Source organism: Setaria italica, chromosome VI (assembly GCF_000263155.2).
Source record: "Setaria italica strain Yugu1 chromosome VI, Setaria_italica_v2.0, whole genome shotgun sequence".
Lineage (NCBI taxonomy): Eukaryota > Viridiplantae > Streptophyta > Magnoliopsida > Poales > Poaceae > Setaria > Setaria italica.
Window position 1 is genome coordinate 31,963,091 of NC_028455.1, and position 23,033 is coordinate 31,986,123.

At 50.4% G+C, this 23,033-nt stretch overlaps 3 protein-coding genes, 2 long non-coding RNA genes and 1 pseudogene across 5 annotated transcripts; 4 read left to right on the top strand and 2 right to left on the bottom strand.

Annotated features, from left to right (window-relative positions):
- Positions 1-13: 13 nt before the first annotated feature.
- On the bottom strand, positions 14-4,008 carry LOC101764523 (annotated as a pseudogene).
- Positions 4,009-4,029: 21 nt separating this feature from the next.
- LOC101764934 lies at positions 4,030-7,065 on the top strand. The gene is made up of 3 exons (XM_004974764.2): positions 4,030-5,417; positions 6,514-6,654; positions 6,782-7,065. Exons 1-2 carry the CDS (start codon positions 4,109-4,111, stop codon positions 6,639-6,641), a joined length of 1,437 nt encoding a protein of 478 aa, XP_004974821.1. The 5' UTR covers positions 4,030-4,108; the 3' UTR covers positions 6,642-6,654; positions 6,782-7,065.
- Positions 7,066-8,540: 1,475 nt separating this feature from the next.
- Positions 8,541-9,134, top strand: LOC111257767. The gene is made up of 2 exons (XR_002678352.1): positions 8,541-8,764; positions 8,853-9,134. It is a non-coding gene; the product is annotated as an uncharacterized LOC111257767 (long non-coding RNA).
- A 159-nt stretch (positions 9,135-9,293) lies between these two features.
- LOC111257568 lies at positions 9,294-10,030 on the bottom strand. The gene is made up of 3 exons (XR_002678068.1): positions 9,810-10,030; positions 9,665-9,739; positions 9,294-9,576 (listed from the first exon to the last, which is right to left on the bottom strand). It is a non-coding gene; the product is annotated as an uncharacterized LOC111257568 (long non-coding RNA).
- Positions 10,031-12,411: 2,381 nt separating this feature from the next.
- Positions 12,412-14,173, top strand: LOC101765327. The gene is made up of 2 exons (XM_004974765.1): positions 12,412-13,546; positions 14,130-14,173. Exons 1-2 carry the CDS (start codon positions 12,412-12,414, stop codon positions 14,171-14,173), a joined length of 1,179 nt encoding a protein of 392 aa, XP_004974822.1.
- Positions 14,174-17,076: 2,903 nt separating this feature from the next.
- LOC101765736 lies at positions 17,077-20,481 on the top strand. Its single transcript, XM_004974766.2, has 3 exons — positions 17,077-18,336; positions 19,889-20,045; positions 20,191-20,481. The coding sequence occupies exons 1-2, from the start codon at positions 17,190-17,192 to the stop codon at positions 20,005-20,007; spliced, it is 1,266 nt and encodes a 421-aa protein (XP_004974823.1). The 5' UTR covers positions 17,077-17,189; the 3' UTR covers positions 20,008-20,045; positions 20,191-20,481.
- The last annotated feature ends 2,552 nt before the right edge of the window (positions 20,482-23,033 follow it).

The following is a 23,033-nucleotide window of genomic DNA, read 5'->3' on the forward strand; positions in this document are numbered from 1 at the left end:
CAGCTATCTACACAAGTGCTTGCTCTAGTCAATGCAACAGGCAGAGGCAATCCGATCAATGAAATGGCCACTGCCCACGGATGGGATGAGAGGCACGGTACTGTGGTATGAGGAGATCGCACGCGGCAGCTCCCAGGCGCGGATGAACCGATTGGCGATGGGGTAGTCGCGGGGAGGCGCCACCAGATGGTAGCGGTCGCACTCGACAACCTTCCGAGCGGGCACGTCGACGGCGAAGAGGTGGCCCTCCAGGAAGAAGTAGACGACGGCGGGGTTGTGGGGGTGGATCAGCGCGAGCACGGGGGCCTTCTTGGGGAGGCCAGTGGCCTTGTAGGTGTCGTCGGCCCAGATGTCGGCGAAGGCGGCCTCGTGCTCCAGCCTCCACTCCGTGTGTACGGGTCGGGCAGGGTCCAGACGGTGACCTTGGTGGGGTCGCCGCCGCGGCGGTAGGTGTCGACGAAGCGCAGGTTGCCGGCGCTGACCCCGACGTAGCGGAACTCGTCGATCACGCCCCAGGTCTCGCCGTCCTCGAGCACGCAGCCAGGGGGGAGCGGGACGAAGCCGAGCACCGGGTGGTCGGCGAAGGGGTTGGCGGTGATGATCCCCCACGAGTAGTCGACCCACCAGAGCCTGCCGTGGTGGGCGAGCGTGCAGATCGGCGCCAGGTGCCGCGGCGGGAGCGAGTAGCGCAGGCTCTTGTTGACCCACTCGCCGGCGTCGGAGTGGTAGCAACGGAGGTCGGCGTGGTCGCTGCCGATGACGGGCAGGAGCTCAGAGACGACGTAGCGGCCGCCGCCGCCGGGGCAGGCGAAGACGCCGACGATCGCCTGGTGCTCGACGGGCTGCTCCGGGCCCGGGTCCGGGAGGCGGAGCGCGGACCCCGTGGCGGCGTCGAGGACGAAGTAGCGCGGGTCCGAGTCCCGCCAGAGCGACTTGCGGTCCGCGCTCTCGACGCGGGTGAGCGGCGCGGCGAGGATGGCCGAGAGGAGGAGCAGGCCCGAGCCGTCTGCGGCCAGCACGAACGGGAAGTTCTGCGGCGTGGGGCGGTCCGGGAACACCCGCGAGGAGACGGACAGGCGCGAGACGCGCGGGGGCGCGGCGAGCGCCAGCGACACGTCGGCGGCTGCGTCGGCGCCGCCGCCGCCGCCCCGGACGACGCGCGGGATGCTGCCGAGGATGACCCACGGCGAGGTCGGCGGCCGGGGGCGGGGCCGTCGGCGATGGGCGCCACCTGAGGATGCTCGGTGGCTGTGGTGGTGGTGCTGTGGCGTCGCGTGGGGAGAAAGAGGGCTTTGGTTGGGCTAGCAGCGAGTGGCGGCGAAGAGGTGAGCGCCCCGGCGTCGGCGGCGGCGAGGGTTTTGCTGGTGCCTCTGCCGGAGGCAGCGGCAAGCCAGCTCCGGCAAGCCGCGGGGAGTCCCATCGAGCTCGTCGGCGTGGCTAGGGTTTGGTTTGGTTCCTTCCGGTGCCTGGGTGAGGGGGAGAAGGGAGACGAGGACAGTGGAGTGGTGCCGGCGGCGGTGAGGACTGGAGCTCGCGGGCTCTGGCCTCTGGGACTGGGGCAACCAAGGGCGGCCCTCTCCGTATCCGTACAGGTTTGAATTCCTTCCTCTTCCCTAGCTTTGTCGCGTACTGACCGGCTGTTCCCAGTCTCCCGTGTTGCGCACCAGCTGCCGTCTGTGAGCCGGTTCGCGCAGAGGATAGGGGCATAGGGCAGCCTTTGAAGCGTGTCCTCTCTCCTCGTCATCGGGCAAGTCGGTGGACGGGTGCTGCCGGCGAATGATCCGGGGTCGCAACGGTCACGGCGCGCCGAGCCGCCGAGCGGTGCAGCGTTGCTGGTAGGCTGGTAGCCTTTTCGCCTCACTGATCAGCGATCACTCGCCTCGCCTGCGCGCGCGGGTGCAGTCGAGCGGGTGCCTCCTTCCTCCTCCGGCGGTCTCCACTGCCTCCACCGCCACCACCAGCGCTAATAACTTCACGGCCCACCGGATCTCCCATTACCCGGCTCCAACAGCGCTCTCGCCATCTCCGCTCCACCGCCGTCTCTTCCACCTCCACCGCCGACCGGCGAGCCACCCCCAAGCTCCTTCTAGGCCTGCAGGCTACAGATAGGCTCCAACCTCAATCCCAAACCCTAACTACAAAGCTTCATTGCTAATTCAATTTCTAGTACACTTTTAGGTGATTGATAGATAAGCAAGAAATCGGTCGATTGAATAGGAGTAAATCTTAAAGTTTTAAGAAATTTTAAAATAAGGACTAGCTCACGACCCAATGCTCCGTTCTATCTCCTCACCTAATGATATTTTCCTATATTTTCATCCTAATGCCCATTCCAAAATCACTTTTTATATCCTCAGATGGTGTTCATACCATGTTCGTCCTCCACATCCGATGAACTCCACCTCGCCTTCACCTATATCATCGTGGGTCATCGTCAGCAGCACCCCACTCGTCTTGAAGTGTATAGGTTTCATGCAGTTTGCTTGGACTTACCATTTTTTTAATAAAACACGAATAAAATATGTTAAGAGGCGATTCATATATAAAAGATGATGCGTATGGCATGTTGTCTCCAATTAGCTTTTGGAGTCCTGAATTCGGACATGGTAATGTTCAGGAATCTTTTTGACTGTCGGTGTTCAGCGCGCGAGGTTGCTATTCAAATATTGGTGGTTGTGCTAGTGCATGAAAATTATTTAACACTTCGTGTCATGTATTTTCTATGTGGCTATGATAAAAGTTGGAATTGTTACACATCGTGTACCACATTATTTAAGTAAAAAGTTGCACCACTTGTCACTCGACACATTATTTTCATGACCGGCGTATCAAAATCAAGCAGTCCATTTTTTCCTGCACCTGTGCTCAACAAAGAAAGAACCCACTAGATTTCTTAAAGAAAGGAAGATAACTCACTCACACGGGTTTAAAAACGAAAAGGGCCAACCGTAATTTTCCTAAAAGAGGAAAACTTCGAGCAAAACACTGCTCAAATCTACTAACGTACGTAATAGCAACGGTAACAGTATTTGAGCTGTTGCATTGCAGCGCTACAGAATTTGGCTTGATGCTGTTTATTCACGCATATTCCCTCCGTCCTACTTCAACTGCAATTGTGGTATTCAAAATACTGCAATTGTGGGATTCAAAATATGTCCCAAACTAAGGCTCCGTTCTAACCTCAATGTTTGTTACCAAACTTTTTTCTCCATTTTTTTTAAATTTGATCAGATAATTTTATCACCTACAAATCAGTGTTTAAACATTGTATACAAATCGACAAAACAGCAGCTTGCCATAAATATACATGGAAATCGCTGGCTGCGAAGCCTCTTGGCGCGCGCTAGGTGTTTGGATACCCAAGTTAAACTTTAGCACCTGTTACATCAGATGTTTGATACTAATTAGGAGTATTAAACATAGTCTAATTATAAAACTAATTGCACAGATGGAGTCTAATTCGCGAGACGAATCTATTAAACTTAATTAGTCCATTATTTGACAATATGTTGCTACAGTAACCATTTGCTAATGATGAATTAATTAGCCTTAATAAATTCATCTTGTGAATTAGACTCCATCTATTCAATTAGTTTTATAATTAGTTCATATTTAATTTTTCTTATTAGCAACAATTTAGCACTCATCTCCAAGCCCACGGGCGCCGCACGGGCGTGACCACTGACCAGATCATGCAGGCTGCAGCCGCGCAGACCGTAGAGGCCAGTCGATCAGGGATCTTCGGATCATTTGCCCGGCCGCACCGCAACGTACGCACACGGCACACCCCACCTGCGCCCGGCACCCGAGGAGAGGACACTGCCCCAATCCTCTGCGCCGCTCCAGCTCTCCGACCGACGCGTGCCTGCCCATGGCCATGGGCGCACGAGCAGAGTAGCAGACCACACCAGTGGACGCGGCCGCGAACCGGCTGAAGCGGTTCGGTGACTGGCACCTGGTGGGCTGGTGCGGAACAGCCGGTGAGTACGCGACAAGGCCCAAGGGCATTCAAACTCGTAGGGACAGAGCGTCCGCGGCTGCCTCCCGGAGCCCTGGCTCGCCTCGCCTTCTCCGTCGCCGCTCCCACCACCAAACCCAAGGAATCCCGATGAGATTTCCGGCTCGCTACGCTTGGCTTGCCGCTGCTGCCGCTGCCGGCGGCGGCGGCGCGGAGCTCGCTGTTGCTAGCCCGACCAAAACCCACTTCCTCCCCACGCGGCGCCACAGCAGCGCCGCCGCCGCCACCACCGCCACCACCGAGCCTCCGCAGATGGCGCCCACCGCCGACGGCCCCACCCCTCCGGGGACGTCGCCGTGGGTCATCCTCGGCAGCATCCCGCGCGTCGCGCCGCCGGGCGGCGTCGGGGCCGACGACGAGGCCGGCGCCGACGTGTCGCTGGCGCTCGCGGCGCCCCCGCGCGTGTCGCGCCTGGCCGTCTCCGAGCGCGTGTTCCCGGACCGCCCCACGCCGCAGAGCTTCCCGTTCGTGCTCGCCGCGGACCGCTCGGGGCTCCTCCTCCTCTCGGCCATCCTCTCCACCCCGCCGCGGCGCGTCGTGATCGACCGCCCGGGCCACCAGTCGGTCCACTGGGAGGACACCGACCCGCGCTACTACGTCCTCGACGCCGCCACGGGCGCCGCGTCCCGCCTCCCGGACCCCGCCCCGCAGGAGACCATCGAGCACCAGGCGCTCGTTGGCCTCGTCGCCTGCCCCGGCGCCGCCGGCGGCGGCGGAGGCTTCATGGTCGCCGAGCTCCTCCCGCTCATCGGGAGCGACAAGGCCCACCTCCGCTGCTACTCCTCCGACGTCGGCGAGTGGGTCGACAAGCGCGTGCGTTACCCGCTCCCGCCGCGGCCCCTGGCGCCGATCTGCACGATCTCCCACCAGGGCAAGCTCTGGTGGGCCGACTACTCCTGGGGCATCATCACCGCCGACCCCTTCGCCGACGACCCCGTGCTCCGCTTCGTGCCTCTCCCCCCGGGCTGCGTGCTCCAGTGCAGGGAGGCCTGGGGTGTGCTCGACGAGTTCCGCTACCTCGGGGTCAGCGCCGGCAGGCTACGCTTCGTCGACACCTACCGCCGCCGCGGTGACCCCACCAAGGTCACCGTCTGGACCCTGCCCGACGCCGACGCCAGGGAGTGGAAGCTGGAGCACGAGGCCACCTTCGCCGACATATGGGCCGACGACTCCTACAAGGCGACTGGGCTCCCCAAGGAGCCCCCCGTGCTCGCGCTCATCCACCCCCACAACCCCGCCGTTGTCTACTTCTTCCTCGAGGGCCACCTCTTCGCCGTCGACGTGAGTGTCCGCAAGGTTGTCGACTGCGATCGCTACAATCTGGTGGCGCCTCCCCAATACTACCCCATCTCCAATCGGTTCATCCGCGCCTGGGAGCTGCCGCGTGCGATCTCATCAGGTACGTACCACAGTACCGTGCCTCATCTCATCTGTGGCTCTCTTGCCTCCGAAATATTATGTGATGTTCGTCGTGCAGACCTGTGTTCGCCTCTGCCGTGCGGCATTCACTAGGAATACTACTTACTCAAGTTCATAGCTTGATCATAGATTCATCATTTGTAAATGCTTCGTGTTCGTGGTTACAATTTACTCAAGTTCAGGATCAAGCTAGAATTTTTGGCAGGGGTCCTGATTAGAGTATGCACCTGATTGATCACCAGCTTGGCGCTCACCTGTGCCTGCTACTGCATTCACTTACAACCAGTTCATGGTTTGTTTGAAGCACATGATGATCACTAATACCAATTATATGCCAAGTTATTGTCCTTTGTGCCTTGTATTGTATGGTTGGTGTGTATAAATTATGCAGACAAATTTCCTTTCACAAAATTGATTCTGAGATGATAGTACATGTTCCCACTGGGGATATTACTGGTGATGTTTACTACAAGTTTGAGACTGGTTGTTTGCATAGTTTCGTCTTGTGCTTGATATGTGAATAATTTTGTTTTCATTTTAGTCATATATATCATCTGGTCGAGTTGGATGGCAAATGCTTGTTCTTACAGATTTTTTTATCTAGACTAATTTCTTGGTCACAAGTTGAGAATCGGTTAGTGCCGAATATGTGTACTCTCACAGTGCTTTGTATGCATATACAGTACTCCCTCTGTTTCAAAATGTAGGTCGTTTTGATTTTTCTAAATACATATATTTTGCTATGTATCTAGACATAACACTATATTTAGGTGCATAGCAAAATCTATGCATCTAGAAAAGCTAAAACGACCTACATTTTGGAACGGAGGGAGTAATGTTCAATTCTTATGTCAGTTAGTAACATTCCAGTTCATTAGACAGCCAATGCATCTTCCTAGACACACATTTGCTTTGAAATTGTTTCCTGCTGCTAGCAGATACATATTTTGCACATAGACTAGCTAATTATGGCTATTCAGATGATGACTAAGCATTGTGATTGATGCACCAGAAATCCTTATCTCCATAATGACTTGTGTTGCGTTCTTACAATTATTGGTTGATTTTCCTTGAAGATCCGGGGAATTGGTCGACTGACATCAGCTCGTCTCAAGAACCAACTGAAGCGCCACCAACCCGGGAAGTGCCATCTCCCGGGGATTACCACTTGGTCGGCAACACAAGGCAGACATTCATCGGATGACCCGAGGAGCAAGGTTTGCAACTGTTTGTTAATTCCCTACTTCTTGACTTCATCTGCTCTATCTACATTCTACCCTTTCCACATCATGCATGCAGGTGTGCTAATATGATTTTATTCTGCCAAATTTTCGTTTGATCCAGGTTTAGCTAGCACTGCTGGACTCGAGTTGTGGTATGATGGCATGTTTTTGCTGGGGTGTGGCATGCTCTGTGCTGGTGACATGTGTTTTGGGTGTCTTGTTGCATCTCCGATTCTGTTCATCGGATGCATGCTGTTGCAACCCTATTAATTTATGCTTACTTAGCTGTATGGTATGATCGATCCTTGCTTTGGTAGAGCAATGTGCTCGAACATCAGGGCGTGACTTGGATCATGCTTAATTTCAGTGATTTGCACCGTAATGCTATGATATGATCTATGCTCTTGGGCGACTGATTTGCTCCTTGCACTTGCTGTTTCATGTCTTTTTCGTTCTGTACACACGTGAGTTAGATTGGGAAGTTCTTCACTGATCGTGACCTGATGAGAAGAACTAGCTACAATATGGGATGCAAGTCCATTTGCCATTCAGCGATGAGCAATTGCCAGTGTGTGATGATCCAAATGGGAAGTGGTGCTTAGTTGTGAATCTGATATTCACTTGGGCCACTTGCTACGGTTGAGAATTAGAATTTAGAACCGGTTTATCTTGCTGGAGCCTGAGCTGGTAGTGGTAAGGGTGTGGGTGCAACATCAACAATCAAATTTCCTTTGCAGTTGAATAAAAAAAGGTATTTTTCAGAAAAAAAAGGAAAGAAAAGGTTGGAAAAAAAAAGACCATGGGAGTAGAGGACTCATCCGTTTCTGATTGCATAGCCGCACCGGATTACCCGGAGTCCCGGACGGCCGGGACCCAAGAGGCTGGTTTTGCTGGCACACAGGAGCAGGATCGATTCTTCAAAGGTTCCACGCAGTGCCGGGTTCTTTTGCTTTTGCACGATGGTTTCAAAGGCTGCCCTGGCCTGAGCAGCTGAGCTGCAGCCTGCCCCTGACGACCGGACGGTGACAGGCAGACTGCAGGGCGACAGGCTTATTGATTGATTGATTTGATTCCCTCACCCTCGCCGCCCTCGGCCGTTCGCCGACCAGCCCATGAGCGGCGGCGCCAAGACGTGGTGTTCGCCATCGTTTGCGCTTCGTCCCGGAGATCATGCAGACAACCACGAGCACGGTGCACCATCCCCCCAACCTATGTGACGACTGGTGCGGCAGGGAGTGGAGTCGTATTGTGCGCGACAGATGAGACTCCTGCTCTGCTAGCACAAGCCCCTTCAGATTCCTACAATCCTGCTAGCTTTCATCGCAAATATAATAAAAGTTGATCTAGATTTGTTCTAATTTAGTTTTGCTTTACCTTTGATTATCAATCAATATCTCGAATTTATATAGGGTGATAACACAAACTTAGCATTATCAGACCCATTATGAAAAATGCTTTTTAAATATGTAACTCTCAATATACTTCTTCATATATTGATAGTCAAATTGGTGTAATTAAGACCATCTTTATATATTATGTTTGTGTCCAAGAAATTATGTTACAAGCTCATAACATATTGCTTGAGCTTTGCTGAAAGAGTTATTAGACACAAGTTACCCTTTCAATAAAAAATAGAGTAAAATGCATGGGTGGTTTTCAAACTTGCGCTGCTGTGTCATCCTAATCCATAAACTCACAAAGTGTGTCACTATGGTCCCTAATCACTATTTGGGTCTCACTGCATGTACAAACGGACCTGTGACCGTGCAACGACGTGGCATGCTTATGTGGCGACAGGTGTAAATTTGCACAATAACCCCAAAACAAAATAAAAATCATTCATCTAAATCCCTAACCTTTCCTTGTTCGTCTTTCCCCTCCCAAATCGCCCTGACCTCTTCGTTGAGCAGCTGCCTCCATCCACATCGCCATGGCAGCACCGTCAAGCTCTTCTTCCTCAGCGAATAGGCATCAGGTGAATCCTGAGATCCCTCTCATAACCTCCACAGATTCCAGCTGCTTCAAGGTCTTGGAGCTGGTGGTGCAGAGCAATGAGAATGGGAACAAGAGGCGGGTGTTCTACAGGTGCCCTGGTGGTGGGAAGGTACTGATTAGAGTAGGTTTTCTTGGGATTTGATTTGTGTGGTTCCAAATTTCATCATTTTTGTTGGGATTTGATTTTGGATTTGTAGCATGGCCGTGGTTGCCAATTCTACAGGTGGCCATGGAACAAAAGAAGCAGTGACAAGAAGAGAACAAGAACAGGGAAGAAGTGAGGATCAGTAATCTGATTGGAACTGAAGATGAACATATTAATAGACATTGTGAAAGAAGTAGTTCTGCTTTTGAAGTGTATTGCCCTTGTTTGTGTGTGTGGAGTGATGTGGAATGTGTATGCTAGTACGAGGATGTGAAATATGTATCATGTATGTGTGTTTCTCTTAAATGGATCAATGAAAATAAGGCACTTTGCATCCCAATTTGTTAGCCAAAAGCAGCATGCACAGGAAACAACGTTCACATTTGGAACAGAAGAAAACAGGCATAATAAAAGCTGAGAGCCATATTGTAACTCATGACCATAATTCAGTTAAGAAAGCATCCACATGCTTAATAACCCATAACAGCATTTCACATATTACATGGATGCTTAAATTGGATTACTTAAACTAAGGGCAAGTCAGAACATGATCTGTCTTCCACAAAAGCTCTATTTCACTATCACTTTCAATTCTTCCTCTTCTTGGCTGCTGCAGACTTGCTGTTGACCTTCCTCTTCTTTGCAAGTCTTGCCTTCCCTGCCTTGGAGGTGATAGTCAGTTCCACTGGTCTTTGGGTCAATTGGTTGGAAGCAATGAATTGACTGTCTGGCAATGGTCCAACAGGTTGTGAAAGTGAAGAAACACCCTGAGTTTCCTGTAGGTGACATAGTCAGTTTGTAAGTTAACCATTTGTGTCAATTGGGTTAAAGCAATGGTTGTGACATGGTCAGTTAGTAAGTTACCTCTTCTGTCATTTGACTTAACATGGTTGTGCTTGCTTGTGTGATTACCTCAACTTGGACTTGTTCACTACCATCCTACAAAATGTAACCATGAGAGTCAGAGCATTTCATTGAACCTGGAAAATAAGCTTAGCAAGAAATTTACCTAGTTGATAGGAACATTGCTTGTACTCTGGCTAACATCATCTGGTTGGTATCCATGAGAAACAATATTAGCTGATTGAACAGCTGCTTGTTCAGCCTCCTCTTATAGTCTGGCTCTGGTATTTGCAACAAGGTTCTTTGCATCTCTAGAGCTGAAATCCATTTTTTTCAATTTGCACCCTCCACTATTATGACTTGCTTCTGTGCAATATCTGCAGTGGATGGTGACTCCATGCCTTGACAATTTTAGGCCATTTGGACCTTGCACTTCATGAGGTGCCTTTTTCCTTGACTTTGGTGGCCTACCAACCTTGTTCTCATTATCTGCTCTCCTACATCATAATCGACATGCTTCCTTTTGCTTTCTTGTTCCCTTTTCCTATCAACTGCTCTCCCACATCATCATCGACATGCTCCTCAAATAGGTCATCATCTTCATCCTTCAAGTCATAGTCACTGTCCACAAAATTATCATACTCGCTATCACTGTCACTTTCCTCCTCATTTTCTGAAGTACCAACATCTTGCTCAACCTTCCTATTTCTAATGTCAGCGTAGAAAATAGGGAGCTTCTCACGAGTTTTACACTTCGCAACTTTAACTTTGTGAGGGGTAATTACCTTTGGCAACGGTGATACTGGATTGACAACTATATCATCCCAATCAAGACCTCCAATATTATCATCATGGTCGAAATACACAACCAATATCTTGTATCTCTCAACAACAGATGCTATCACATTGATATCATGGTCCCCGGCTATGATTCTAAGCCCATCCGCTAAAGTTTTCCCTGGTAAAAGCCAATAAATCTTCAAACTTGGGTCAATTTTGTATCCTAACTATTCCTGAAAGTTCCCAAACTATAACAATGACCAGGTGTTTGACTCAACACATTATCGAACCAGTCTATCTTTCCATCCACGTACGAACGCAGATTACCATATCCAACAAAAAAAACCCATGGTGAAGCTCGACTGTGAACTCTTCCCGACCTTCACCTACATTGTGCGCAAAAAAGAACATCTTTACTGATTGGCCAAAACCCTAGAAATCCCCCCAAATCGACATCCAGACATGGAAAATACAAGTCTTCATCCCACAAATGTCCTATGACTACAAAATCACTACCTAATCGAAGAACTGTAATCTCAGATTAAGGCTCGATCAACTCACCATACACAGGTTCTGCCTTCCCTTTGCGCCGCAATCGCACCACCATCCTTGTCCAGAAAGGCGACAAACTTCTCCAGCGCCGCTGCCGCTCGATCTGGCTTCCACTTCACCCTCTCGATCTGGTGGACGGTGATCGCTACCAGCGCCACGCCGCCTTCGACTCCGCCGCCTCCCAAAGCGACAAGGAAAATGAAGAGATGGGAATGGTCAGGAACTAGAGCGCCCAAGAGACGAGGGGTCTTTTGCATTTTTGATTGCTGACTCGGCTGCCCTGTCCACGTCAAATGTCCACGCTGGCATACAACATCGGCACTAATCACTTTTTAACACCGATTGGACCTTAATGAGACCCAAACAGTGATTAGAGACCGCAGTGACATACTTGGTGAGTTCGTGGATCGGCTTGATACAACTGTGCAAGTTTGAGTACCGCCTATGTACTTTACTCTAAAAAATAACAAACATGCCAACGTTCATGCCTGAGCTCAAACATTAGCAAACAGCTCAGGGTTTCGGAAAAAAATTAATTGAGATGCAGGGATGACAAGTCAATGAATAAAAAAAATGTGGATACAAATGGTACAAAATAAATCAAGTAAAAATCCCACTCTACTATCAGAAATTCAGAGCGTTTCAATTTGTTTGCTCTTGCTTCCTTAATAAACTGCTGACTCAGTAATAAATACCTACACTGGTCCAATCTATCCTCTTAACGATTTTATTTTCTTTGTGTGCACATTCTGTGTTTTAAGTTCGAATTTTGAGTAATCACAAAAAAAATCATAAATAATGTTTGAGAAATATGTTAAGAAATTTGGTAATTGTTTAATATGTTAGGAGCGTCTAGCACCATATGACGCTAGGATACAAAACTGTAAGAAAAAGTCATAAGTGTTTTCTAACATGGGACATTATGTCATATGCCATCCTATAAAATTGAACTTAAAACTCTTTTTTCGTGACAACTTGAAACTCAACTTACGTACGCGTGAAAGAAATAATGACAACTGAAGAATCCCACTGGAGTAGATTATACCAATTAAAATAGTTTGAGAAAAACTAACTTTATTCAAAAGCTAAACGAACAAATTAGGTTATTCCATGCAGTAAAATGATAAAATCTACTATTGCTTTTCCCATGACACCAAGCCGAGGAAGGGATTCAAAATTTGCACGGACAGGGTCAATACGCTTGCAGGCTTGCAGCTTGCTTTCTTGTGTCTCCAGCACGAGATACTTTGGCTCGATTCGGCGATTCCCTTTGCAAAGGCAACGGCAAAACCCTCGCTGCCGCCGCCCGCGCGGCGGGCGCACACCAGTCACCGCTCCACCATTCGCATTTCGCAAGTACCCCAACCAAAACCCTCACCCTCCTCGCGCGAGGCCACAGCTGCGGCGGCACCACCACCACCGCAGATCACCCTCAGATGGCGTCGCCGCGGAGCTCCTCCACCTCCGACGACCTCGCCGCCGCGCCGCCGAGGTCCTCGTGGGTCATCCTCGGCAGCATCCCGCGCGTCGCCCAGGGCGGCGGCGGCGCCGAGGCCACCGACGTGTCGCTGGCGCTCGCCGCGCCCCCGCGGGTGTCGCGCCTGGCCGTCTCCGAGCGCGTCTTCCCGGACCGCCCCACGCCGCAGAACTTCCCGTTCCTCCTCGCCGCGGACCCCTCGGGCCTGCTCCTCCTCTCGGCCATCCTCGCCGCCCCGCGCACCCGCGTCGACATCGACCGCCCGGGCAACCAGTCCTTCGAGTGGCGGGACTACGACTCGCGCTTCTTCGTCCTCGACGCCACAACGGGCTCCGCGTTCCGCCTCCCGGACCCGGAGCCGCAGGAGCCCATCGAGCACCAGTCGCTCGTCGGGGTCCTCGCCCGCCCCGGCAGCTACATGGTCGCCGAGCTCCTGCCTCTCATCGGCACCGACGAGGCAGACCTCCGCTGCTTCTCATCCGACCTCGGCGAGTGGGTCAACAAGAGCGTGCACTACCCGCTCCCGGCGCGGCCACTGGCGCCGCTCTGCACGATCTCCCACCAGGGCAAGCTCTGGTGGGCCGACTACTCCTGGGGTATCATCAACGCCGACCCCTGCGCCGACAACCCCGTGCTCGGCTTCGTCGAGCTCCCCCGGGCCTGCGTGCTCAAGAGCAGGGAAGGCTGGGGCGTGCTCGACAAGTTCCGCTACGTTGGGGTCAGCGCCGGCAAGCTGCGCTTCGTCGACATGTACCGCCGCTTAGGCGCCTCCAAGAAGGTCACCGTCTGGACCCTGCCCGACGCCGACGCCACGGAGTGGACGCTGGAGCACAAGGCCAGCTTCGCCGACATCTGGGCCGACGCCACCTACAAGGCCACCGGCCTCCCCAAGAAGGTCCCCGTTCTCGCTCTCATCCACCCGCACAACCCCGCCGTCGTCTACTTCTTCCTGAAGGATCACCTCTTCGCCGTCGACGTGCGTGCAAGCAAGGTTGTCGAGTGCGACCGCTACCATCTAGTGGCGCCTCCCCGCAACTACGGCATCGCCAACCGATTCGTCCGGGCTTGGGAGCTGCCGCCAATGGTCTTCTCAGGTACATACAGTTCTGATCCCTCGTCTCATCTCTTCCTCTGTTGGTTCAGAATTATTTTTTATGGATGTTCGTCCTGCATTCACTTACATACAACTGACATGGAGTATACTCTCTCGTTCATGGATCGATCGATGCATTCCCCAGTTGTAGATGTTTGTTCAGGGATAAAAGTTACATTTTTTGTGTGCAAAATTCACTTTCATGGGAGTCCAAGATATACGCTAGTGTTTTTGGCAAGGGGTCACATGATGATTTGTAGTACCAGTTACATATGGATTTATGGTACCGTATGACATATTATTTGAGTGTATAAATTATGCTGATATATTTTCTCCCAAAATCTGATGCTGAGATACTAGTATACTCCCCAGTTGTGTGTGCTATTAGACTAGCTTATTAAGTTTGATGTTTCCGCATGTTGCGACACGTTATTTATAGGATATTCGCCGAACGTTCGCTGTGTGCTTCATATGTGAATAAAATGTTTACCTTAGTTGTATATATTGTTGCTGGATGGAGTTAGATGGCGTCCAATGCTTGTTCCTACACAATGTTTTATCTAAACTATTTTTCTTAATCACAGATTCACACTTTACAAGCTATGAGATCACTACTGGTTACTTGTAGAATATGTGTACTCTCACTGTGCTCAATTAGTATGTATGAATATTGCAAATTTAACTCTTACTTGTATCACTTAGCATCTAGTCAATTAGAAAGCCATTGCATCTCCATACACACATTTCTTTCGAACAAGTTCGATCAACAACTTGGACAGAGAGTATATAACCAGGGCTATCCAAACAGTGATTGAGCTTTATTTTGTAATTGGCCTGACAGAGAATACATATTTGCATAGTGCCTTGTTTTGATGTACTTTGAGAAGTATTGATTGATGTACCATTGGCAATGTGTCCCATAGTGACGCACTTTATGAACTATAACGATCATTATCTAAAAAATGAGCTATACCGATTACATGTCAGCATTTTGCGCTATATTCCTCATATGGTTGGAGACTTGGAATGGGCTGTCATAATTTCTTTCAGAAATTGATTCTTAGATCCTTGTATTCTCCACTCGGTGTGTGCTATTAGACAAGTTTATTATTATTGTTGGAGTTTGCCACCAGTTCAAACTACATATTTGTAAGATTATGCTGTGTGCTCCATGTAAATAAAATGTTTATGCCTTAGTTGTATATATATTTGGATTGAGTGGTGACGAACATCTAGATTATAGACTAATTTGTTGATCACAAGTTGAGAACCTGAGGTCAGTAGTTATTTGTAGAATGTGTACTCTCACTGTGCTGTGTATGTTAATATTGTACTTGTCAACTCTTACTGTATCGCTTAGCATCTGATCACAATTAGACAGCTATTGCATCTTCCTGCACACATTTGCTTTGAACTTGTTTTCTGTTGCTAGAAGATGTATCTATTTTGCACAAAGAGCTAGTATTAGTAATTAGGCTATCCAAATAGTGACGGAGAGAAATCCAGATTTGCATACTACTGCCTTGTGCCTTGTGCTGTGTTTTTTACTAGTGATGGTTTTTCCTTGAAGGGCTAGGCAATTGGTCGAGTGACATCGGCTCGTCTGAACCAGCTGAAGCACCACCATCTCGGCCAAGGCCTAGGGATTACCATTTGGTGGGCAACACCAGGATGACGTTCATAGGATGAGCCGACGAGGAGCAAGGGTTTGAAGCGGTTTAATTCCCAAGGTGAACTCACCATTTCCTCCTCACATGTTTGATTTCTGTTTCCCTACATACAACCCTCGCACACATCATAGATGCTGCAGGCGTACTGATGTTTTTGCTCTTGCCGAAATATCCTTTGATCCAGGTTTAGCAGCACTGGAGTCATGTATTTTTGGTGTGATGACGTTTTTTGGGTTGGTAATTTGGAATGCTACTTAGCTTTATCTGTATGGAACACTACCCGATTATCCGGGTGTAACCTGGATCATGCTCGATTTTCAGTGACTTGAACCGCAGGGCTATTCTACGTTGTTCCAAGCTTTTATATTTTCTCGTGCGAGTTAGCTCGAGAAGTTGTTTGTTCAGTATGAGATGCAAGTTCAGTATCTGGTTGTTCAGCGCTGAATTGTGTGTAGTGATATATCCTGAAGAGCGAAGATGTGGACGCCGCCAGTCCGTTGTTGAGCCGGGCATTCACTTGCCGCAGCTGAGAATTTGAACCGAGCCTGTTCATGCCGTTTGGTTCGCGCGAAATTTGACTTGCCATCAACACATGAAAATTCCTTTGCAGTCGAATTTCCGAAATGGAAAAAAGAAGAGAAAAGTAGTCGCAGCCGCGAAGAGTGAAGAGCGGCGTTGCCCGATCGCAACAGCCGAGGCAGTCAGGTAGCAGTCTGCCCGTCTCCCCTCGTCATGGCCGGACCGGATTGCCCGGACGGGCAGGTTGTTTTTGTTGGCATTAATGCTCCGCGCCATGGCCATTGGCCGGAGTCCATTTGCACGGTCAATTCAAAGGCTGCCCTGGCCGGCCGGAGCTGCAGCCCGGCGGCCTGCCCTTGGCGGCTTGGCCCCTGCCGACCGGCCGGCGGCCAGCGAGAGGCACCCGAGAAGGACGATCATTACTCTCTCCCTGTCTGAGTGGCTGGCGCTCGCGTAGTCGCGGCGCCGAGGCATCAGTCATCTGTCCTCTCCGCGGTCGCCAAACGACGACAAAACACCACGGCTCGTCGCCGCCGCCTCGGCCGCGCGCGCGGCTCACCCGCCTGCAAAAGCTGATCTAGATAGCGCTTCGTACCGGAGATCACGCACCGGAAATCAAACCAAAATTTTATTTCAATCCTACTATGACTAAAAGTCATGGAAAGTACATAATGGAGTGGTCGGGAGGCGGATCACAGTCAAAGAAGCTATTTTCGCACCTATTTTTATAGAATTCCATGTTATAACGAGAAAATCCTTATAATATCCCCCTTTTATTTTTTTGCTGTGAAAGACATAATAAAGCAGTATCCCAATTCCTTCAAGGGTCCAACCTCATTGCCCTAGTTGACCTAATACAAGAGCAGCGGCAATTGCAACCGGGAAGCTTCAAGATCTAGAAAGTAGCATAGGAGATTTATAAGTAGCAGTACTATAAACATTTAGGAAGTAGATTTTTCTCAGCAAAGTGGCAAGCTATACCACTATGTCAGTGTGCATGCACCGGTTGTTTCAAAATCCGTGCCCGTTTTTGGTTCCCATAATCCATATATCCGTTTTTCTTATACCCATATATCCGTGCTCGTTTTTGGTTCCCATAATCCATCCTGAATTCCTGATTAGGAAATAGGAAATGCAAACACGAAAATAGTTGTTCTTTTACTGCTTGTTTCCTTTGGTTTTCAACTTTTAAACCGAGCGCCAGCTGTCCCATGGCTTCACGCTCGCTTTCTTGTGGGTCCCCACTCGCTAGTGGCCCAGTCCCTTGTCGCGGCTGCTGCGGCATCCATCCAGCAGAAGCAAGCAAAACCCTCGCTGCCGCCGCCGCCGCCACGGCGCTCGCCTCTTTGGCCACTCGCAAGTGGCAACTACCCCAAGCAAAACCCTCCTTCCCCTCGCGCGACGCCCCAGCAGCAGCACCACCACCACCACGGCACCACCGCAGATCATCCTCAGATGGCGTCCCCGCCGCGCTCCACCCCCACCGACGACCCCGCCGCCCCGCCGCCGAGGTCCCCGTGGGTCATCCTCGGCAGCATCCCGCGCGTCGTCCAGGGCAGCGGCGGCGGAGCCGAGGCCGCCGACCTGTCGCTCGCGCTCGCAGCGCCCCCGCGCATGTCGCGCCTGACCGTCTCCCAGCGCGTCTTCCCGGACCGCCCCACGCCGAAGAACTTCCCGTTCGTGCTCGCCGCGGACCCCTCGGGCCTGCTCCTCCTCTCGGCCATCCTCGCCGCCCCGCTCACCCGCGTCGACATCGACCGCCCGGGCCACCAGTCCTTCCACTGGCGGGACTCCAAGCCGCGCTATTTCGTCCTCGACGCCGCCACCGGCTCCGCGTTCCGCCTCCCGGACCCCCGCCCGCAGGAGACCATCGAGCACCAGGCGCTCGTCGGCCTCGTCGCCTGCCCCGGCGGCGGCGGCCGCTACATGGTTGCTGAGCTCGTGCCCATGTTCGGCCGCGACAAGGCCAGCCTCCGCTGCTACTTCTCCGACTTCGGCGAGTGGGTCATCAAGAGCGTGCACTACCCGCTCCCGCCGCGGCCCCTGGCGCCGATCTGCACGCTCGCCCACCACGGCAGGCTCTGGTGGGTCGACTACTCCTGGGGCATCATCACCGCCGACCCCTTCGCCGACGACCCCGTGCTCCGCTTCCTGCCGCTCCCCCGGTCTTGCTTGCTCGGGTACAGGGAGGCCGGCGGAGTGCTGGACATGTTCCGCTACGTCGGGGTCAGCGCCGGCAAGCTGCGCTTCGTCAACACCTACCGCCGCGGAGGCGCCCCCAACAAGGTCACGGTCTGGACCCTGCCCGACGCCGACGCCACGGAGTGGACGCTGGAGCACGAGGCCACCTTCGCCGACATCTGGGCCGACGACACCTACAAGGCCACCGGCCTTCAAAAGCAGCCCCCCGTGCTCGCGCTCATCCACCCCCACAACCCAGCCGTCGTCTACTTCTTGCTGAAGGACCACCTCTTCGGCGTCGACGTGCGTGCCCGCAAGGTTGTCGAGTGCGACTGCTACCATCTGGTGGCGCCTCCCCGCGACTACCCCATCGCCAATCGCTTCATCCGCGCTTGGGAGCTGCCGCGTGCGGTCTCCTCAGGTACGTACCTCATCACATCTCTGGCTCTGCTGCTTCAGAGTTGGCTTCATTAATCGGTGGCCTCTGCCCGCTACAGCATTTCACGTACAACCGACAGAAATACTTCTAGTTCTTGCATGTTTGGTCGACATATTCTGCCAGTTGTAGATGTTTCGCAATTCGTAGTTACAGGTTACATTATTCTCTGCAAAATTCTCTTATGTGCTTAAGTTCAATATTAATTACATTTTCGATCGCCCTAAAAAAATTACATTTTCGATCATTGTAGTGTATGCTTCATATGGTTGGTGTGTATAGATTGTGCTGACATATTTTCTCTCAATATTTGGTGCTGAGATGCTAGTATTCCCCACAGTGGTGTACTATTATACTAGCTTATCTTGTGGACGTTTACACAAGTTGAGACTAGCTATTTATAGGACAGGAAAACCTTAGGTGACTAAAATGTTTGCGTTGTAGTCGTATATGGTTGTATCGAGTTGGACAATTCCTTTTCCTGCACATGTGTGATAGACTAATTTCTTAATCACAGGTTGCGATCACTAGTTATTTGTAGAATATGTTTACTCTCATTGTGCTCAATTCGTATGTGAATATGGTAGTGTTATCTTCTTCCTGTATCACTTAAATGTGTTGACTTTTGATTGATCACACGCCTGTGTCTTCCGAATACACTGACAACCGACACGTAGCCCTCAACTCTGCAAAATTCTCTTTGATGTGCTCATGTTCAAGATATCTGTGCAAATGTCTTGGGCTCTTTGCAGGGATCCAAAATTTATTCTCTTGATGATCGGATAATACAAATTGTACGTTGATTTATTGTACTTTACACCTTGTATGGTCAGAGTGTATAAATTGTGGTGACAATTCTTAATGTTGATGCTAAGATACTAGTATTCTGTTCTCCAGTTGGGCGTGCTTTTAGACTAGTGTACTAGTGTTGATGTCTACACAGGCTGAGACTAGTTAATTGTAGGACATGCGTACGTTTGCCTTGTGCTTCCTATGATTTTAGAAAAAAGAATTGTCTTCGGCATCTACAAAGCACGCAGCCCAATTTTATTACAACATTTTCGGCTTGTCAACTGATCAGAGAGCAACAGCCAAAACAAAAATGATGAAATTGTGGTTTCTATGCGATTAAAGTGCTTTATGTTTACATCGTAGTCGTATATATGGTCGGATAAGTTAGATGGCAAATACATTTTCCTTACGTGTGTGATCTGGACTAATTTTGGGATCACAAGTTGAGATCACTAGTTATTTGTAGAATATGTGCACACTCGCTGTTCTTAGTTGTATGTAATTATTGTAATGTTTTATTTTTACTTGTAGCACTGAGCATCTTTGTTAACGGGGCAGCCATTGCATCTTCCTTCACACATTTGCTTTGAACTTGTTTCCAGCTGCTAGTAGATATATATACCTTGCACAAAGAGTAGTTAACTAGGTCTATCCAAATAATGATTTGCGATTGACCCATCAGAAATTCAGATTTGCTCAATGCAGTGTTATTATGCTGACAAGTGTTAATTGATTTTCATTGAAGGGCCAGGGAACTGGTCGAGTGACATCAGCTCTCCTGAACCAACTGGAGCACCACCGTACCGGCCAATGCCTGGGGATTACCACTTGGTCGGCATCTCCAGGATGGCAGTCAAACAATGAGCTGAGGAGCAAGGGTCTGCAGCTGTTTAATTTCCTAGGTAAACTCATCTCACCGTACATAATTGATCTCGGTTTGCTCTTTCTACACTCCCACATCATGCATGCAGGAGTACAATTGTACATTTGCACTAACTAATGTCAACTCTCCTGAACCAACTAATACAATCTTGCCCTTTGATCCAGGTTTAGTTAGCGGTGCTGAACTCAAGTTATTATGGCATGATGACATGTTTTGGGTGGGGTATGGCATGCTGTTGGACCACCATATGTTACTTATCTGTATGGTTTGATGAATCGTCGCTATATCTATGGCGGAGCTGTACTCGATCGTCAGATTGTGACCCGGACCAGGACCATGCTTGATTTCAGTGGCCTGAACCGCAATGCTATGCTACTAGATGCTCTTGAGCGACTCACTGCTCCATGTAACTGCTGTTTGTTGCCTTTATCCTTTTTGGGTGTGATTTTGCTCGAAAAGTTCTTCGTTGATCGTAACCTGAGTGGAACTAGTTAGAATCTGAGATGCCAGTGGTGCTTGGTTTCTAAGTGGTTGGGTGGATCTTGCCGTGAGATGCCGGCCCGGTTGTAGAGTCAGGGATTCACTGGTTGATCACTTGCTGGCTACTGCTGCTCAGAATTGGAACTAGTTGTGGTTGCTGGAGCCTAGCTGCCAGCCTTTTCGTTCAAGAAGAATGAAAATTCTAGCTCCGCATGGTTGGGAGTCGTGGCGGGACGTGCCAAACCTTGTCCATCGATACCCACGTGCTTTGTTTATCTATGCCTTTGGTTCTCGTAAATTTTGATTTGATTTCAACAAATCAAATTATACGTATTCCTTTGCAATTGAGTCGCCTGTCCATTAGGACGAAAAAGGAGAAATGTGATAGCGAGCAGTAGGTAAGGCCTGGCGAGGCGACCGCTTCTCGCATCGCAGCAGCTGAGGTACTGCCACAGCCGGCCCGCATCGCCCGGGCGGGGACAGGTTGGTTTTGTTGCCATTCAAGTGCTCCTCCACTCCTGTAGGCTCTGACTTCCTTTGGCACCGCAGGATGGGTCTGCTGAAAGGCTGCCGCGCCATGGCCGGAGGCCCGGAGCCGAGCGGAGGCTAGAGGCGGTCAGGCGGAGACCGGAGAGCCCTTTTGCACCATCAACGCAAAGGCTGCCGCCCTGGCAGGCAAGCTCATCGATTGATTTGACTCCCTGTCCTCGGCGTGTCGCGTCCAGCGCTCGCATCCCAGCCGCAGTAGCTGCCTCCGCAGGTGTTTTGGGTGTCCGGATAAATTTTAGCTCTATCACATCATATGTTTGACACTAATTAGGAGTATTAAAAAAAGCTAATTATAAAACTAATTGCACAATTCCTAGACTAAATCGCAAAATGAATCTATTAAGCCTAATTAGTTCATGATTTGACAATGTGGTGCTACAGTAACCATTCGCTAATGATGGATTAATTAGGCTTAATAGATTCGTCTCGCGATTTAGCCTAGGGGTTCTGCTATTAGTTTTGTAATTAGCTAATGTTTAGTTCTCCTAATTAGCATCCGAACATCCGATGTGACAGGGTTAAAGTTTAGCCCCTGATATCCAAACACCCCCTTAGGATCACTGGATCATTTACTGCTCCCTCCGTTCTAAATTATATGTAATTTCAACTTTATTACAAAGTTAAAATATATCCATTTCACCAAATTTATATAATAAAGTACAAAACATTTGTGATACATTAGTTTCTTCATTAAATATATTTTTATAGTGATCCTCTATCAAATATAAATGATTTGATTTAAAAATAAATTGAAATGACGTGATTTGCAACGGAGGGAGTAGATGAGATCGGTGGGTGTACCGAATCATTTTCGAATCTCCTCTCCTCTCTGCGCTGGCTCGCACAACACAGCTGTCAACTGCCACCTAGGATCTGTTCGCTTCAGCTTATAAGCCGGCTGAAAAGCTGAAACGGCTGATTTGTTGTGAAAGGAAAATACTATTTGGTGGCTGATAAGCCGACTGAATAAGCTGAAGCCAACAGGCTGTAGGCCCTAGCGCTTCGTCCCGGAGATCATTCGCCATGAACTGCCACGACGCACGCATCCCCAAGGCTCCTTCCCCGGGCCGTCAGTTCATCGCCATGCGCCATCTCGCGGGTGTCGCGGTTTCCTCGCAGGCGCTGTTCTTCGAGCTCTCTGATCACGCCGGTGCGCGGGATGGCTAGATGGCAAGCGTCTGGAAGAGAAGAATTCTCAGATACGAGAGCAGCTTTGCATTTTCTCAGTTGGCTTCTTCCGCCAAGTAGCTCGGACTAGTAGATCAGCCAGCCACAAGAATGCCGTCGGCCACCGGGGAATCTGGGGCAGAAGCTGACCAGGGTCTCCGAAATCAAGCTCTTCTGGGCGCACGACACGTCGCTCATGGTGGACCTCGAGGTCACGTTCGACCACATGGGAGGCGCGCGGGGTCGCCGAGCGAGGCGCTCGTCGATGGCCCGACGCTGTTGGCCGGCCGGCGGCCGCCATGGAGGAGATCGGCAGAAGCTCGCGGTCTGGTCGTTGGAGCCAACTATGTTGACCCCGATCTGGACCGCCCAACCTAGATCTAACGGCTACGAGTGGCCCGTATCATCGTAGACTGCAGTCCCGATCGCGATATTAATCGCGATCCAAATAAATTGGATCGCGATCCGAATATTGACATAAAACCCCCAAATATTTTCATTCAGCTCCCTGTTGTAGTGTTGTACCTGCCGTCTTTCCTGACTTTTTTTTTTTTAGCTCTTTTTCGAAAGATTCTCATAAATAAATTCCTGACGGGATCAATTCCAAAAATGAACCCTTAGCTTGACGTCATCCACGCTGACGCCAAGCTACAACGTCTCGGCGCCAGTGATCCTGACGCCAAGGTCTATGCGCAGCTGCTGACGCGGGTGACGATGTGGCAGGGGCTTGGTGCCATGGATCTTGGTGCCGAGCTATCTACCCCGTACCTCTTCGCGTTTCGAACTAAACAAGTATAATTATCCGAGAAGT

Coding starts and splice junctions, on each gene's coding strand:
- LOC101764934 (XM_004974764.2), top strand. CDS start 4,109: ATGAGATTTCCGGCTCGCTACGCTTGGCTTGCCGCTGCTGCCGCTGCC. Junction 5,418..6,513: donor GCCGCGTGCGATCTCATCAG/GTACGTACCACA, acceptor TTTTCCTTGAAG/ATCCGGGGAATTGGTCGACT.
- LOC101765327 (XM_004974765.1), top strand. CDS start 12,412: ATGGCGTCGCCGCGGAGCTCCTCCACCTCCGACGACCTCGCCGCCGCG. Junction 13,547..14,129: donor GCCGCCAATGGTCTTCTCAG/GTACATACAGTT, acceptor TCTTAATCACAG/ATTCACACTTTACAAGCTAT.
- LOC101765736 (XM_004974766.2), top strand. CDS start 17,190: ATGGCGTCCCCGCCGCGCTCCACCCCCACCGACGACCCCGCCGCCCCG. Junction 18,337..19,888: donor GCCGCGTGCGGTCTCCTCAG/GTACGTACCTCA, acceptor TTTTCATTGAAG/GGCCAGGGAACTGGTCGAGT.